This window comes from Gekko japonicus, unplaced genomic scaffold (genome assembly GCF_001447785.1).
Source record: "Gekko japonicus isolate JY-2015 unplaced genomic scaffold, Gekko_japonicus_V1.1 scaffold1214, whole genome shotgun sequence".
NCBI lineage: Eukaryota > Metazoa > Chordata > Lepidosauria > Squamata > Gekkonidae > Gekko > Gekko japonicus.
In genome coordinates this window covers 243485-262589 of record NW_015173160.1, presented here as the reverse complement: position 1 = coordinate 262589, position 19105 = coordinate 243485, and the positions used below count along the sequence as shown (strand labels likewise).

Genomic DNA, 19105 nt, shown 5'->3' with positions numbered 1-19105 from the left:
TCTAACCCAACCGCTCAGCAATTTCAGGGAGTGCCCATTCTACTGCAGTGCACCGATCTCCACAAACTGCTACTCCTGGGTGGGACAGAAGACTCTGAGGAATGACTTGTCGGTGATCTGCAGCAGAAAGGGGGGATCAGTGAAAACTGCCAATTTAGTCTGGATCCAATGGCATGTGTGTGCACATACAGAAGACCCTCAACACTGATGGATTTGTGACTCACAATTTCACTTGTTTGCAGTCTTCTGCCCGACCACATCATGCAATTGTCCTTCATTGCATGATTCCTCTACCTTTTGGGAGAGGGAGAGTGGACACAAGTGCACTGGTGTCTCCTCTGCCTGATCTTTGGTTTGTCAACATGGTGCCTACATGTGGAGGAAGCAGGCTTTATGGAAGCCACCTTGTATTCCAGGTGATAACATGGTGGCCACTGTGCCCTCCTGGCAGCCATTGCACCTGTTAGGTGACTAACATGGTGGCAGCCACTGCTCTTGCCCAGAGAAATGACTCACTTATCAGTGGCAGCTACCTCCCTTGCTAGCCAACAGCATTGCTTTGCTCCAGCATTGCTGCCTGTGGCTGCGGTCACACACACTAAATAATCCACTTTCAATGCACTTTCCAACTGGATTTTGCCAGTTCACACAGTAAAAATCCAATTTGAAAGTTTGTTTGTGTGACTGTAGCCTGTCTTGCCCAGGTTGGGCTGGTGAGATGGCCACCAGTTTGTGACAGTGATGCTGCAGCCAGTCCAGGCACTATACATGATTCACCTGGGATGAATCTCACTCCAAGAGTTGAGGGGGAGAAGTAGTGGGGCCTTTCCAGGCCATTTTGGTCTCCCAGTCTCTATCTGGTGACAGCAGAACTTCCTGACTTCCAGTATTTGCAGATTTGCCATTCACAGTGATCCCAGAAACAGAACCACTGTGAATGGTAAGGTTCCACTGTACAGCTCTGCCATTTCAGGGTTGTGTAGAGACCTCCCTAATCACAAACATTTGGACATGTTTGGGCTTTATTAATACAGTTCAAACAGTGTAGGCACTGTATTCATGCTGAAGTGAACATGTGTAGGTACCAGTGAGGCCTATATGCTTGGTCATGAGCAGGGGTTAGGGCCAGTGCACTAGTTGACAGCCAGTTTGCTATAGTGGTTAAGAGCCACGGACCCTAATCTGGATAACTGGGTTTGATTCCCTACTCCTCCACATGCAGCCAGCTGGGTGACCTTGGGTCAGTCACAGTTCTCTCAGAGCTGTTCTCTCAAGAGCAGTTCTTTCAGAGCTCACTCAGCCCCACCTACCTCACAGGGTATCTGTTGTGGGGAGAGGAAGGGAAGGATATTGTAAACTGCTTTGAGACTCCAAGTGAAGAGCGGGGTATAAATCTTCTTCTTCTTCTTCTTCTTCTTCTTCTTCTTCTTCTTCTTCTTCTTCTTCTTCTTCTTCTTCTTCTTCTTCTTCTTCTTCTTCTTCTTCTTCTTCTTCTTCTTCTGCATTGTGTCCAGATCACAGGAGGTGGTAGTTCCACTCTATTCTGCTATGGTCAGACCTCACCTGGAGTACTGTGTCCAGTTTTGGGCACCACATTTTAGGAAGGATGTTGACAAGCTCGAGCATGTCCAGAAGAGGGCAACCAGGATGGTGAGAGGGATGGAATCCAAGTCTTATGAGGAAAGACTGAAATAGTTGGGTATGTTTAGCCTGGGAAAGGGAAGGCTTTGGGCGGACATGATTGCAGTCTTCAAATATTTGAAGGACTGTCAGGTAGAAGATGGAGTAGATCTGTTCTCTCTTGCTCCGGATTGCAAGACTAGATCTAATGGGTGGAAATTACAAGGGAGTCGATACCGGCTACATATCAGGAGAAACTTCCTAACTGTAAGAGTGGTTGAGCAGTGGAATAGACTGCCTCGGGAGGTGGTGGATGCTCCTTCGCTGGACGTTTTCAAGCGGAGGCTGGATGACCATCTTTCGGGTATGTTGTAGGGCTATCTTTCGGCTATGCTCCTACAGAGTGCAGGGGGTTGGACTAGACGACCTGCAAGGTCCTTCCAACTCTAACTTTCTTCTTCTTCTTCTTCTTCATCCCTCCACTTTCACCCCATGTTGACTGGACCCTATGTATGTCTTTTTGACAAATCAACTGCTAAATGCTAATAAAATCATAACAGAAGATAACATTGAATCTCATTTTCCCCATGTTATCTTTAACTTCCAGGGAGTACCCACTATTTGGACAACTTCCTTCCACATTACATAAACAAATGAACTATGAAGTTAAGTTAGACAAAGTGGATTCAACTATATGGAATTTTATATAATTCTTTTTAAAATGTTATAAATTGCATTTATTTTATTAATCTAGGGCTGCTAGTAGTTTCCAAGAAGGTATTTATGATTTCATAATTCATTCTACATTTCCTGGACTTAGGGGTTTAGAAACACCTGGGTATCAACCTTCATTCCTTGTCTGAAATGAATCAGCAATTTCCATGGGTTTGTACAACTTTGTAGAACTTAATTCGACATCATAAATGTTGCAATTGTCAGGGAGTACCATTTGAAGAGTCAAGATACTATTATCATCTCCATTCACATCTAAACATCACCTCTAATTCCATTTTCAGGTGGAACTTAAATGTCATGTGAAACAATATGATTCATGAATATGCAAGCATAAAAATAACACCTGCAGATTCTCTAATGCTGGTGAAATGCTACTATGGCAATCCTCATTTCCTGTTATCAGGATACTTAGTCATAATGTCCATTAGTAGAATGAAGCATCCCTATGTACTTTGCACACTTTTCTTTCCCGTGGGTGCGGTTCTAACTGCATGGAAGATAATAGGTATGTTCTCATTAACTAATTGTTATTTATCATATAACTGCTAAGGGGAAAAATGCTTTACAGTCTGTATCTGGTTTGTCCTGAAAACTATGAGTTACGTCACTCATACACATATAAGGAACTGAAACTTGGAGACAGTATTTTGCATAAGGGATATCTCAGTAGACAATTTATTTGCTTTTCATACTGATACTGATTTCCTTAGACTCAAGGTGGCTAACAAAGCACATGAGATAAAAACAAAAGATAAATTAATGACAAAATAAAAACACAGCCAAAATTGCTGAAACAATTTGCCCTCTATCAGATACCCTCTGAAATAATTTTTTACATATCTTCCTGACTAGAAGAGGGCAAATGTGATCACAATATTCAAAAAATGGAGGAAAGATGACCCAGGAAACTACACCCCAGTCAATCTAACCTCTGTGCCTGGGAAGATACTGGAGCAGATTTTAAAGGGGTCAGTCAGAGAGCATCTAAAGGACAACTTCGTGATCCAGGGAAGTCAGCACAGATTTGTCCCCAACAGGTCCTGCAAGACCAACCTCATTTCCTTCTTTGATCAAGTGACAAGCTTACTAAGGCTAAGAAGCTAAATGCATTTTTTGCCTCTGTCTTCACTGTGGAAGATGAGAAGTGCTTGCCCACTCCAGAACCGCTGAGTTCGGGAGGGGTGTTGAAAGACCTGAGTCAGATTGAGGTGACGAGAGAGGAGGTCCTAAAACTGATAGACAACTTAAAAACTGATAAATCCCCAGGCCCAGATGGCATACATCCGAGAGTTCTGAAAGAACTCAAATGTGACCTTGTGGATCTCCTGACAAAAATATGTAATCTTTCCTTAAAATCTGCCTCCATTCCTGAGGACTGGAAGGTAGCTAATGTCACTCCCATCTTTAAAAAGGGTTCCAGAGGAGATCCGGGAAATTACAGGCCAGTCAGTCTGACGTCGATACCAGGTAAATTGGTGGAAACCATTATTAAGGAAAGAATTAGTAGGCACATCGATGAACAAAACCTATTGAGGCAGACTCAGCATGGTTCTGTAAGGGAAGATCTTGTCTCACTAACCTGTTAGTGTTCTTTGAGGGGGTGAACAAGCATGTGGACAAGGGGGATCCAATAGATATTGTTTACCTTGACTTCCAGAAAGCTTATTGCAGTGGAATTCTGTTCCTCCACTGGTAGTGGAATACAGTCCGGGTCTAGCCATACATTCTAATCAATGCATGTAGGTGGAGCTTCCTTTTCCAGGCCTACCCATTCTACCTCCTCAGAATGTCTGAAAAGGGCTTGCGTGATCTGAGCAGTGACCTGGGAAATGTTTATTTTCATTCTTCAGCCTAAACAAGATTTTAATGTTATTCAGCAAAGTGACTAATAGTTAGGTTATTTTTCTTGACAGGACTCTTACTTACACCTCATAACAATTTAACATTTACCTTGGCCTTCTAAACCTTGTTTTTCCAGCCAATGGACACATTTCCTTGCAACCTGCTTACTGTGCGAATAATACGAATGAGAAATCTCCGCAAAGCTGATATCTGTAAGTGTCCTTCCCTTTCATAGTGATAAGCTAATAATTTAATAAACACATGACAATCACAGATGTTGGTAAAGTAACTGGCACTCCAGAACATGCTACAGGATTTCATTATTAACTAGATGATTCCATAACAAACTTTATCCAATTGATCAAGTATGGATTACAGTTTGATGACACATAGACTTAAAATCTGAATAAGAGAAATGATTTATATTATTTGTAGGTGGAAAAGCAATTTAGAAATCTCAGTGAATTGAGAAGGATCAGGAGAAAATGTGAAACAGAAAAAAACGTAGGGTGCTAGGAATTGATTTGACTTTCTTCACAAGGCAACTAAATACAATATATTAGCATCATTAAGGAGGCATTATTTACATAACATACCATGTTGAATCCATAGAAGCTTCCTTCAAAGAGGAACAAAGCCATGAGCAGAAAACAATAAAGCTACATAGTAGGTTTCTAACTACACAGTACAATCTAAATTCATATCTACCATGTGCTATTCTTCATGGCTGAATTAAGGAAACTTCCCAAGTCTCTTTGTCCAAAGAGGATCCTTTTGGTGTGTGTGCCAGGCAGGCACCTATAGCAAGGTCAGCCCATTACCTCCGGATAGCTGGAACAGGCTGCTCCAATGAACAACAGGGAAGCTAAACTTCTAGGCTGGGGCCCTTGAGCCAATACAAAATTCAGTCCCTTGAAGTTTTGTGACATGAAGCTGTGACAACAAATGGCTCAGAAGATAAACAATTTATGACAGGATGCTTCCCCTCTGAAGTGTAAATCAAGCATCAACAGAAAAAGTGAGGTGTGTTTTCAGTGACAAATGGTGTGGCTCCATTTGTCTTTGCTATTCAAAGGCACAAAGTAACTTGCCAGCTTTCCCATGACCACAGTTAGATGTTTCCCTTTTGATCTCTTCAACCCATTTGCAGGCCTGGATCTTAAATATAAGGCTTGCCTATGTTCAATACTATATTTAATGAAAGATGTTAGCCATGGTTATGCTTTGTTAAATTATCATACCTAAAGTTCTAACCTAATTAACAAGTACCTCATACATTTTGCATGTAGGAGGATGCAAATCTGAGAATGGAAACAGGATAGGTTAGTTCAGATGGAAGTACTACTGCACTACTACAGTTTCCTTTAGGATTATGAAATAGATCCTAACTGAATCAGATGGTATGATTTTATCATAAATAAAGAGGGTTGCGGAACCAGGTTGCACAGATATATTGAGACAGGTTTGCTGGTTGACACCTTCGTATATCTTAGAAAAAGCACAGCCATTGTGAAGAAAAGAGCAGTATCTCTAGCAGCAAGGCATAAACATTTGGAGTATCATAAAGGAATTATTCCAGGGAGGAGCATGTGAGCTAACTAAAAGGTGGGAACTACCTTCAGGAGGAGATAGAAAATGTGTGTGTGAGGGAGTATTGCATGCAGCAATGGAGAAGGAGTTAGAGCAGCAGGTAATCAGGAACAGTGCAATCCTAAAAACACTTTTCTAAGAGTAAGTCACACTAGCCTGTGTAGGATTCTGGGTAGGATTGCTCTCTATGAAACAGCATGATGCTTATGAGACTGTGAAGCACAAGGATTACATATAGAGTTGCCAACTGGCCTGAAGAAAAATATCCAGAGGCATTAATATACCATTAAACGTCTATTAAAGGGTGGGGCATTTTTCTCCAGGCCAGTTAGCCACTCTACAGCTAAGCGAATAGCCCATCCAGCTGCAGTAGAGCCATGTTTGTCAGAAGTCGGAGTGAGCCACTGGTCAGAATTTCAGGAATTGAAACCTTATACGGCAGAGTAAGATGCTGCTGGCTATCAGGGTATTTCTCAGTGCATTTGGAGTTTATTATATACCTGTGTATCTGAAAGCCAACACCTGCAAATAAACCTCTATTGTCCTAACTGTATGAATTCCTTTGTGAGAAGAATCTACTGGCCTTCAGGACCATCAGTTTATTATTCCATAATATGTAACCCATACTTTAAAAATCAGTGGATAGTTTTTCTATTACTGGACCACGGACAGCAATAGTTTTCCAGCTAGGAGATCCTAGTGTATATCTTCTATCTACAAATCAGTCTGGCAGAAGCCGACCCTATTTAATTTTGTTCCTGAACAGTGAAGGATTTCTTGGTCAAGTGCTACTAATAAAAGTTTCTTGAAGGAACCAAGCAAGGTTGACTCTTATTTGTAAAGTAAAATAATTACTCTTCTAAATCTGGAACTTGTATTTATTTATTTATTTATTTATTTATTTCATTATATTTATACCCCGCCTTTCCCGCAAGTGGGCTATTGTACACCAATAATTCTGATGAACACTGATTACAATTTTTTAAACCATCATAGGTTTAATATCCAATGGGCTTTATCATAGGCAGGCATTCTTGAATAGCACTAGAATAGATAGGTTTACACTATTATAAATTGGACACTGGTTAAGAAAGGGGGAGAAGGAAAAAAGGGAAAAAAAGAAATGTGGGGAAAGCCTTTGACAAGCTAGAGTGGTAATTCTTATTTCACAGTATAGAGATATTAAATATATTTATTTATTTAATTTATTTAACCTTCGATTTATATACCGCCCTAACCCCCCCAATGGGGGTCTCTGAGCAGTTTACAGCTTGTAGTGTAAAATAGACTATTATTTTTGTGCAACAAACATGGGAAACATGGCAAAGTTAGACAAACATAAAAGGTGTATTTTTACATGCTGTGAAATCAAACATTTATTCTCTCTAGTTTCTCCACATTATCATATGACTTGACAAGGATATCCTTTATCTACATTGAATTTTACATTCAGTATAGAACATCTTGCAGTTATATTGATACAAGATATTAATGAATGATACAAGATATTAATGAAGATATTAATGATATGGAGTTAAACTTTATAACATTTTAAACACTGAGGTCTCCAAGAATGTATCATCATTATATAAATTAGAATATTTATTATAAACAAAATTTGTCACCTTTAAACAATCTTAAAAAATAGGTTGGCTTGGGTCCTGCCTAGAATTTCCATATACATAAAGAAAGGGGAGATTTTTACTGATGTTTGCCCTCCTACAGCAGCCTAAATACCCGTAAAATACTGATCCTGAAGGAAGAGGGAACCCCTAATAAATAGCTTGGATGACTTCCAGTTCTGGTTGGCTGGGTGGTGGTGTTCTGTTGTGCTCTGTGAAGAGCTAAGTTTTCTTTTTTGCTTTTATTATATGCTATCTGTTCTTTTGGACCTGCTGGTTAGGGTTTTGCTTTGCTTCTGTTTCAAGGCAGCTGTTTGGGCAGGCTCGAGTTTCTTTTCACAATGTTTTCTTGATGTTCATTCTGATAAGATACTGAATGTAACCTAATTAACTTTGGGTGTGAAGGGGGAACAGCTGGTGTACAGACAAGAGACTGAGACCCTCCTCTTCTTCTATAGCTGTAGTTTTCCCAACAGCAACCTTTTCTATTTCACATTTTATTTATTTTATGTTATGTTATTCGTTTAATTTGGATTTAATTTGGGTTTTTCAGGAGGGGGTTCTATACTTCGTTGCCATTACTACTGATATTATAATTTTGAGTATCTACTTTACAGTTAAGTATTTGGAAGCAGGGCTATGAGGACTAAGAGTGACTTAACGCCACCTCTTCCCAAAGTAAAATAGACTATTATTTTTGTGCAACAAACATGGGAAGCATGGCTAAGTTAGACAAACATAAAGAAACACTGTATTAGAACAAAACACACTCTATTAATATGCACTTGTGTCTTCATATATTGATTTAAATACAACACTCTGTATCACACAGTGGCCAGAAATACCAGTGCCATCAGGAGGTCCACCAGTGGGGCCAGGACATTAGAAGCCCTCCCACTGTTGACCCCCCCCAAGCACCAAGAAGACAGAGCATCACTTGCCCCAGAGCCCCTATCTATACCTTGTGGCTAATAACCACTGATGGACCTCTGCTCCATATGTTTATCTAATTCCCATTTGAAGCCGTCCATGCTTGTAGCCACCACCACCTCCTGTGGCAGTGAATTCCATGTGTTAATCACTCTTTGGGTGAAGAAGTACTTTCTTTTATCCGTTCTAACCCGACCGCTCAGCAATTTCATTGAGTGCCCACGAGTTCTTGTATTGTGAGAAAGGGAGAAAAGTACCTCTTTCTCTACCTGCTCTTTCCCATGCATAATCTTATAAACCTCAATCATGTCACCCCTCAGTTGTGACATGCAATTTAGTTTGTTGGAGACTGCATCCATTAAGTAATGAGTCCAAAGTTTCTTATACCATATTTCTACTTGTTTTAAATACCCTTCCTAATAATCCCCAGCATAGCATTGGCCTTTTTTATTGCAGTCACACACTGTTTCGACATTTTCAGTGAGTTATCTACTACAACTCCAAGATCTCTCTCTTGATCAGTCTCTGCCAGTTCAGACCCCATCGATGTGTATTTATATTTAGGATTTTTGGCTCCAATGTGCATCACCTTGCACTTGGCCACATTGAACCCCATTTGCCACGTTGACGCCCACTTGCCCATCCTTGACAGATCCCTTTGGAGTGCTTCACAATCCTCACTGGTTTTCACCACCCTGAACAACTTCATATCATCCGCAAATTTAGCCACTTCACTGCTTACTCCCAACTCCAAATCATTAATGAACAAGTTAAAAAGCAGTGGACCAAGTACTGATCCCTGCAGTATCTCACTGCTTACCACCCTCCACTGAGAGAATTGCCCATTTATACTCACTCTCTGTTTCCTATTAATTAGCCAGTTTGATCCATAGAAGGACTTGTCATTTTATCCCATGATTTTTGAGCTTACTTAGGAGCCTTTGATGAGGAACTTTATTAAAAGCTTTCTGGAAGTCAAGGTAAACAATATCTATTGGATCCCCCTCGTCCACATGTTTGTTCACCCCCTCAAAGAACATTAACAGGTTAGTGAGACAAGATTTTCCCTTACAGAACCCATGCTGAGTCTGCCTCATATTCATTTTGTGTTCATATAATACAAAAACCTAAAGAATATTATATATCTATGAATAGAAAAGTCCACAGCTACAGAGACTTATTCCAATGCTGTAGACTATCAGGAGCAAGATAATCTACAGCACTGGAATAGTTCTCTGTAGCTGTGGACTTTTCTATTCGTAGATATATAATATTCTTTAGGTTTTTATATTATATGAATATGATACACTAGGGTCTTTATGTATTTAAATCAATATATGAAGACACAAGTGCATATTAGTAGAGTATGTTTTGTTCTAACACAGTGTTTCCTTATGTTTGTCTATTATTTTTTGTGCAGCAGCAACAGATGTAGTTGTCTTAACAGTGATGTGCCAGGCTTTCTGGTGATACTACTGTGGAAGAACTAGCTTGTTCTTTTCCACGGACACCAAGGAGGAGAAGGGGTTTTAATTTGCCTAGTGATTGTCTTTCTTGTAAGGATCAAAGGATTTTTGATTATAATATGCTTGCTACCCAAACCTTTTAAATAGCTGAGACACTTGAAAAAAATCCATACCAAACTTAATGACCTGGCAGAGCAACTAAAAAAAACCCTTCTTGATTTCATTCTAAGCTTTTAAGGGTGGGTGATGCTACAAAACAAGATGGTAAAGTTTCAGATGCTAAGATGTTATATGAGAAATTAAAAGCTTTATTGCCAACATCAATATATTACACCAAGCAAAAATCAACTTCTGATGTCACAAAATCTAAATTAAAAAATGTATTTTGTGCTAATTTTGTGAATTTAGGGCTTCTCTTTTTGAACAAAAATAAAATAGTTTTAAATATACTCCCTTACTGTGGTACACTTATCTTCCAGAAGAACAAATGGGAAGCAAAACAGCATTTAGGATTTAAGTTTAACTGATTTGCAATATGTGGAATGGTTCCCAGGTTTGATTCCTAGGGACCATATAGGACTTTATTTTTATTCTTCAAGATTGCCATCTTTAATATGCTCTTAAGTATCATATCTCAAATGATACAATATGTGCCCTGTTAGAGCTTTTGATATTGTTGTTGTTAACCATTCAGTCATGTCTGCCTCCTGGTGATTCTATGGGCCAGCTCTCTCCACGTTTTCTGATCTTGTACTGCTTCTTTGAGTCATTTCATGCTCAGGCTGGTGTTGACTTTTATGGTGTCTAGCCACCATGTTCTTTGGTAGCCTGGTTTCCTTTTGCTGCTAACCAATACAAGCATAATTGCTTTTTCTAGTGAGTTCTTCTGCATGACCTGGCCAAAATAAGTCAGTCACAGTTTTATTATTCTTCGTTCCAATGACATGTCTAGTTTTATGCATTCCAATACTTGCTTATTTGTCACCTTTACTGCCCAAGGAATGCACAGGAGGCTTCTCCAGCACCACAGCTCAAATGAGTCATTTTTCCTCCTGTCTTGCTTCTTCATGGTCCAGCTTTCACAGTCATAGGTTGCTATGGGGAACATAATAGCACAGACTAATTTTCATTTGGTTGCTAGGCTAATGTCCTTGCTCTTCGATATTTGTTTCATGTTCATCATTGCTGTGCGACCCAGCATGATTCAAGGTTTTATTTCTGAACCATGTTCACTGTTTTGGTTGATCTGTAATCCTAAGAAAGTGAATTCTTCCAAACATTTGATCTCTTCATTGTCAACTGTTATTTTGATGCTTCTCTTCTTCTTGGTGGTCATGAACTTGGCCTTCTTTAGTTTCCAAGAGGAGGGCTGTGGCATCAGCATATTGAAGATTGTTGATATTCTGTCCTCCAATCTTTAACCCAATTTTTGACTCTTCCAGCTCTAACTTCCTCATGATCGTTTCGGCATACATGTTGAATAGGAAAGGTGAAATAATACAACCTTGTCATACTCCTTTCTCTATCTTGAACCAATCAGTATCTCCATATGGTGTTCACACAGTGGCTTCCTGGTTTGTGTACAATGATTGTATCAACTTGACCAGAAGTGCTGGCACCCCCAGGTCTTGTAGGGCTCTCCACAGTTTGTTATTATCGACACAGTCAAAGGCTTTTTTATAATCAATGAAGCATAAGTAGATCATCTTTTTATACTCATAAGATTTCTCCATGATCCAATACAGATTTGCTATATGGTTGTGAGTGCCATGCCCCCTTCGGAAGCCGGCTTTGACATCTGGTAATTCCCTTTCAATGGCTGGTGCCAGGCGTTGTATAATTTTAAGCAGAATTTTGCTAATGTGAGGGATGAGAGAGATTGTGCAATAATTGGAGCAGTCTATGGAGTCTCCCTTTTTTGGTAGTGGAATGAACACTGAGCATTTCCAGGGTCTTGGCCATGTGTTGATTTCCCAAATTTTCTGACACAGGGTTCGGATGATTGCAGGTGGTACAGGCCTCAGCAATTCTGCCAAAATGATGTCAACACCTGGAGCCTTGTTTGGTAGTTGGCTCATTGCCCACATGATCTCTTCCTCAAGGATGGCTGGTTCTTTCTTAACTTCCCTTTCCTTGGTATCCTGAGGTTGGGCTTCTTTGCTACTATTGTACAGTTCTGTGTATTATCGCCATCTGTTTTTGACATCTTGTTGGTTGGACAGTTCTTTCCCTTGCTTTTGATAATGCCTTTAAAGGCAGTAAGTGGTGTTCAAATCTTTTTGACTTGCATTAATGCAAACTTGATGTGGCCCTTTATGCAATCCTCTTCTAGCTTTTTGTAATGCTCATCCCACAGAACTTCATTGTCTTTCCTTGCTGCCCTCTGGAAATCTGCATTCAGTCTTCTTCCCATTTTCCTGCTGGTTTGGCTGCTTTTCTTCACTCTTATTTTTATGGTTCTGTCTGAGAGCCATTTGCACTTTTTCTCTGGCTTCTTGTATAGTATATGTTCAGCTGCTAGTTCTATGATCATCAAATGAATTTCCTGCCACAGTTTGTCAGGCATTTTCTCAGCCATGTCCAGCTATTCAAACCTATTTTTTACTTCAGTTGTGTATGTGGAAGGGATGTTGGTGACATCAAACTTCTTTAATGGTGCTGTCCTTTTGATGTTGCATAGTTTCACTCTGATTTTAGCCAGCAACAATTCATGATCTGAACCACAGTCGGTGCCTGGATATGTCTTGACAGCGAGTACTGATCCACCTATGATTGCATAGGATGTTGTCAATCTGATTATGGTATAGTTTGTTTGGAGAGGTCCAAGTGTATAAGTGACATTTGTGCTGTTTGAACCAAGTATTCATGATTTGAAAGCGATTTTCTTGGCAAAATTATACCAAACGATTGCCTGCATTGTTCCTTTCTCCCAAGTCCAAATCTACCCATGATGCCTGTCTCAGTATGGGTGCCAACTTTTGCACTGAAATCTCCCAATATGTAAACAATGTCTTTTTTCAGAGTTTCTTGGATGATGGCATAGTAACCCTCTAGGTCGAGTTCCATTGTATCAGTTGTTAGAGCATAGACTTGGACAACTGTGATTCTGAGGGCCTTGGCACGAAGTCAGATGGTAATAATTCAATCATTGACTGTTGAGAAGCCTTCCACTGCATGAGCAAATTTCTTGTTTACTCCATTTGTTTTTTTTTGGTGTCATGTCCTGAATAGTAGCCAGTAAAATCCTCAGATTGGAAAAAGCCATTGTCTGTCCAATGTAGCTCACTGATGTCAAGGAGGTCAGTTTTCAACCTTATCATTTCTTCTTTGACAATAACCTATTTGCCCTGTGTCCCTGACTCATTCTTCTGACATTCCATGTTGCTATTCTATGGCTGAGTTCAGATAGGCAGTTTGCCCTGATATAGGCGCATGTGAGGAACGTTTCACAACCAGATTAAATGGGCCGTTCACACAGGCACATCTGTCAGGCGTTCCCCACCCATAATCAACCCGTCTTGTAACGCTTCATTCCTGAGTTTAAAAGATACCTGGTGAAAGTGGTAGCAAACCCTGGAAAGTGCGATTATCCTGCGTCCATCCTGCACCAACAAAGTGTGAATGCCAAAAGCCGATTTTTTCTTATTCCCTAATACGTCATGCGCATAAGCGCATATCTCCAGATTACAAAAAAAGAAAGCCGTGCCTTACAGCCATGCCTCTGGCCCAACAGTGTGAACGCTCCCTTGCGCCTGCTCCCGGTATGCTCCCGCATCAGTCGCTTTTGTTTGTTCTGGGTCTTTTTAGACATGACTTTTTACCCTGACTCATTCCTCTGACATCCCATGTTGCTACTCTGTGTGTCTCTGGACAGCGTAGGCTCTTGCTTTCACTTTTGGCTTTATCAGCAGCTGAGATTCCTCCTGGATTTGTCCCAGGCACATTAATACCATGACTACTTGCTAGAGATCTTTGCTCTTTACCAGTAATTTGTTGGGTAACTTTTGGCCTGGGTGTCCTGCCATTGGACACCATGTTTGATACTTTTGAGAGCCTTTCCATAAAATTTTCTTGGCAGATTTTTCTGGAGTTGGTCACCAGGACTTTCTCCAACCCTCCCCATTTATCTAGACTTGGGACTGGCATGCACACAGGTGTACATGGCTGGGTTGAGCTTTTGATACACAGAGGCTATTCCCTCTACTCCCTAATACACTACACTATCTGGGTAAAGACTGGAAGGAAAAAAGTCTAGTGAAGAGCCTATGTTCATTGAACTTGTTTCACCTTCTCAGCAAGTGACTGATCCTTCCTCATTCTTTATTAATCATCAAATAAAGGTGACAAAGGATGAGACAACTAAGGCAGCTACAGGATTTGACTTCAAACCAATGGAAACAACTTTGATTGAATCATTTGGGGCTTTAATTTTTGGCAAATAAATCCCCATAATTAATAAATTGAAAACTCTTTGGAGAACCTTGTTAAGATTCATTTTTCTAGAGTGGAACTTAACTCATCTGAATTAGCCCAATGCCCTAGTGGTCAACCAATAGTCATGCTGGAGGTCCCTACTGATCCACTGACAAAGCAAGCATTTCTAGTTCCTCTTGGTGAAATGAAGAGTTGCCAGACTACTACAGATGTCCTGTCTGGATCCAGGAGTTCTGGGATAGATGCTCAACAGGATTATGTGGCCTTCCAGTGAAGTCAGAGGGTATGGCATATGCTAATGAGCTATTATGCTAATAGCTTCTTAAGGATGCTAATGAGCTCCTGCAGCTTTTTTTCTACAAAACGATCCCTGCTCAAACTTAAGATAATTGTTAAGTGACCCAGTCTAACTGGACAAACTAGATCTTGTAATGATTCTTTCCAACAAATCCATGCGGGCCAATGACTGGAAAATGCATCAAATGCACCAAGGGGGCACTGTTTGAAACTACTCTCCTGGAACATTGCTGGATGGAAACTTAAAAGCACCTCCTCAGAAATTAAAGAACTATCGGCACATAATGACTTTGTGTTTCTTCAGGAGACCTGGGCTCTAGACAAAATCTTGTTATCTGAGTTTCAGGCTTATTCGTCTGATACTATTCAATCTGGTGGTAAGGGAGAAAAAAAACCTTATAGACAAGTGTGATAGATTGCACAGAGATGCTGCTTGGGACAGAGAGTCTGAGAGTTAATCTTCTCTGGAGAGAAGAGCTTATGTGATTGGCTGTTTTAGTCACTCACTGATTAGCCAGCACAAGCTTAGAGCGGAAATAAAACAGCTGATCTGGAGGGAAAAGGTTCATTCACCTTTTGAATCACTTTTAATCTTTGTCTGGAATCTAATGTCTGGATCAGTAGTCAGAGGGTTTGGCTTCTGAGGGAAGAGACTTTGAGAGTCAGTGATTTCTGTCAGGGAATTGTCAGAGAAAGTACTTTTATAGAGAAAAGAAGAGGGAGTCCATTGTCTAAGATATATTAAAACTACTTTGAGGGAGAATTCAGATTTTCAGTCAAGAAAGCTACAACACTGCTTTATACAGACATATAGAACTGGAAGAGGAATTTGGCAGGAGGTTTGAGGAATTAGAGAGAACCCCCAGACAAACCAAATAGGAGAAGAAGTTATTGCTTTTTAGGAACAAGAAGGATAACTTCTAGCCAGTAGGAAGGGGTTGGGAAGAGAACCCTGGTCTGTGATAAAGGGGAAGAGCTTAGACACCTCAAGAGTTACTGGAAAGCTATAATATCTAAAGGGAAATCCTAGGGATCTGAAGGGAGAAACCTAGAAGCACTAAGACAAAGCTATTCTCTAAGAATGTATTTGAAATATTGTGTAACAGTTAAAATGTATAATAAGCAAAAACCTCTCACTGAAAAGAACTTGAAACTCAGAAATTAAGCTACAATAACACTCTCTTGTACAAAAATCTCAAATTTGTATATATTAGAAAGTTTTAACTCAGCAACTTTTATACCTTAAATCCTCATATTTATACATTCCCTGTTTATTAAAATTTCTGTTCTGTTTTGAAAGTTAATTTTGCCTCACATGCCATTTCAAGAGGGTATTTAAAAACAAGACAGCTCCTGTATTCCCTCTAAGAACATAAGAGAAGCCAATGTTGGATCAGGCCAATGGCCCATCTAGTCCAACACTCTGTCACACAGTGGCCAAAAATACCAGGTGCCATCAGGAGGTCCATCAGTGGGGCCAGGACACTAGAAGCCCTCCCACTGTTGCCCCCCCAAGCACTAATAATACAGTGCATCAACTTCCCCACTGATGGACCTCTGCTCCATATGTTTATCCAGTTCCCTCTTGAAGCTGTCCATGCTTGTAGCCACCACCACCTCCTGTGGCAGTGAATTCCATGTGTTAATCACTCTTTGGGTGAAGAAGTACTTCCTTTTATCTGTTCTAACCCGACCACTCAGCAATTTCATGGAGTGCCCACGAGTTCTTGTATTGTGAGAAAGGGAAAAAAGTACTTCTTTCTTTATCTGTTCCTTCTAGTTCCTGTGCTGGGTCATAAGCCTAAACTAATATCTGTGACAGGGTGAGACAGTTAAAGTTTATAAAGTAAAGAAGAAATACATGCTACTAAAGGGCAGCTCAGTCACTGAGGGGAACTAAAAATATTTTTGGTGGGAAAATCTGTCTGTGGGTGGGGAAATGACAGGGGTATGAAGTAGAGAGAGAAATAGCTTGGAGGTTATCAGAGTTCTCTGACAGGAGGAGCCTGCCGAAATTCTGCGCCATGGAAATTCTATGTAGAATCCAAGCTATTATATATATTTACAGTGTACAGAGGAAATATTATTATCTAATGCTGTAGATTGTCCTACGTAAAAATCTTCCTTCTACACATTTTGAGTAATACTTAGTCTTAAACAGCATTTCACTAATTCCAAATGCAGTAAACATTATGTGGATGAAACTTCTGGTTTTGTGTTGGAAATCTGGGGGGGGGGTCACTTGGGGTAAAAATATAGGTTTTCCCCCAAATTTTTCCATTTATCCCCCTGGCCTTCACTCTTTTAATCTTGAGATATATTACACATATTGTTAAAGCACTTCACTTCACCAATTGATACGAAGTCCCTGAGGCTAGTGCTTATGTTAAATTCTGGGGGCTAGTGGCTTAGTTACCTTTGAAGGAGAGAACACTGGAGGGTTATGCCCCTTTTTGTTTTGTTTTCTTTATAACTATACAGGTAAAACACAGCTAGAAGTAAGAGGCACTATTACAGAGCAGCAGATCTGCTACCCCAAATTAGATTTACAGAGAAAAAGATCATGCACCACTAAAGTGCTTCAGTCCACTCCAGCTGTATTTGTCTCTATTTCTTGCCAGAATCTCAGTACTGTGCTTTCTTTTCATACAAATCCACACAATTGCTTCCTCCTTTAACTGGGGGGGTCATTTCTTTGGTTTTAGGCCAACTGCGGGGGATTCCTTGGGAAATGTTGCCCCAGAACATAATATGCCGTCTTTTTTCCAGCCTTTGTGGATGAGCAATAATAATTGAGCTGACATCACAATCCCATGCAGATTTGCCATCTTTAAGGGTAACTGAAGTCAATTGAATGAGGGTTGTGTTTCTTGCATGCTTTTACAGTTTGTTGATTATTTTAGTGAGGTCATTTCTATCTATTTGTAAGTTTCTATCTATTTGTAAGTTTCTAAACCATTAATTAAATAAATTTCAATCCCATACACTTGATCACGGTTAATAAGAGATCTTTCACTGAATAAGATGACATCATTATGCCATGCAGCTATCAGATTTAGTTATGCAGAGGTGCCAAAGTTGTAAACAAATTTATGTAAATAAATTCATGAAAAATAAAATTTTAGCTACCAGAATTGCAATGAAGTTCAGCAAAGGAGAACAGATTGTTCTCAAATGCATTTGTTAGCAAATCAAAAGAGGTCATATACTGCAGATGTTGCAGAGCCAGTTGTCTCTTAATTTGAGGTTACAAAGTTAATGGCGCATCTCCCTGTAATCTTCTATTCAAATGGTTAAGTGGCTTATTATGCACAGGTGTTTTCTCTCGCTTATCCAATGCATGTCCATTGTGTTTTCTTTGTCATTCTTCATTGATTTTCCTCCCTTCAGTTCTCAGTTCACTTTCTGGTCACTTTCCTGGGTTTTCTGAGATTGTTTTTGTGCTGATTTCTCCCTTGTTTCACTTTTCAAGCTGAAAGTAATTCAAAAGCGTACATATTCCCTCTGATTTTCCCCCACACTTTTGCTGCATCTTGTTCACTCCCCACCCAAATCAAGGTCATTCCACCCACTCTGCACCGTCCATCATCCTCCCCCTTCATCAGTGTACAAGCTGCATTTCCTCCTTAGTTTAATTTTTTTTACAAGTGGCATGAGTCTAGCAGTATGAGACTATTGCTAATCTCAGATTGCTGAATGAAAAATAAAAAATAAAATGACAGGGGGAAGTTTAAAATGAGCTGCATGAAGTTTAATTCCATGCTGGTATTGACTTGAAAGGGGGATTGGAGAGGAGGCAAATGGCAGCATCTCCAGTGGAAAAAAAGGTTTCCATGCTACATACAAACAAAATAAGGGGGGGGGGGTCATCAGCGTGGAATGAAATTGACATGAGATGTAAAGAGAGAGAGAGAGAGAGAGAGAGACTGGGATGGGAAGCCTAAAGCTTTTAAAACATTTTTCCCTTTAATGCTTTAGTGAACAAAGTTTTTTGGGGCAACCATTTTGGCAGTCTCTGGAAGCCTAACATTAAAATGGCAGCTGAGCCACATGGACATTCTGTGAACCACCAAACTTAAGAATCACTTGGGATCAATCAATTTGAAGGAAGAGTGCAATCTGCACAAGACAGACTTTAAAAAATTGCCAAGATCACAACCAGTGTACAAGATCAAATTGTTGTTGTTGTTCAGTTGCATAGTCGAGTCCGACTCTTCATGACCCCATGGACAACATCATGCCAGGCCTTCCTGTCTTCCACCGTCCTCTGAAGATGGCTCAATTTCATATTCATTGCATCTATGACACTGTCTAACCATCTCATCCTTTGCCGTCCCCGTCTTCTTTGACCTTCAATCTTTCCCACCATCAGGGTCTTCTCCAGTGAGTGCTCCCTTCTCATTTGGTGGCCAAAGTATTTGAGCTTCAACTTCAGTATCTGGTCTTCCAAAGAACAGTCAGGGTTGATTTCCTTTAGGATTGACTGATTTGATCTTGCTGTCCAAGGGGCTCTCAAGTGTCTTCTCCAGCACCATAATTCAAAAGCATCTATTCTTTGGCACTCGGCCT

General features: G+C 40.2%; 1 protein-coding gene across 1 annotated transcript in view; it reads left to right on the top strand.

The window, feature by feature from the left end:
• The window catches only part of LOC107119842 (cytosolic phospholipase A2 epsilon-like), a 78330-nt gene that overhangs the window by 7531 nt on the left and 51694 nt on the right, over positions 1-19105 (top strand). The window contains exons 3-4 of the mRNA XM_015422456.1: positions 14841-14913; positions 17018-17164. Coding sequence (XP_015277942.1) covers positions 14841-14913; positions 17018-17164 — 220 coding nt within the window. The remainder of the gene's footprint in view (positions 1-14840; positions 14914-17017; positions 17165-19105) is intronic.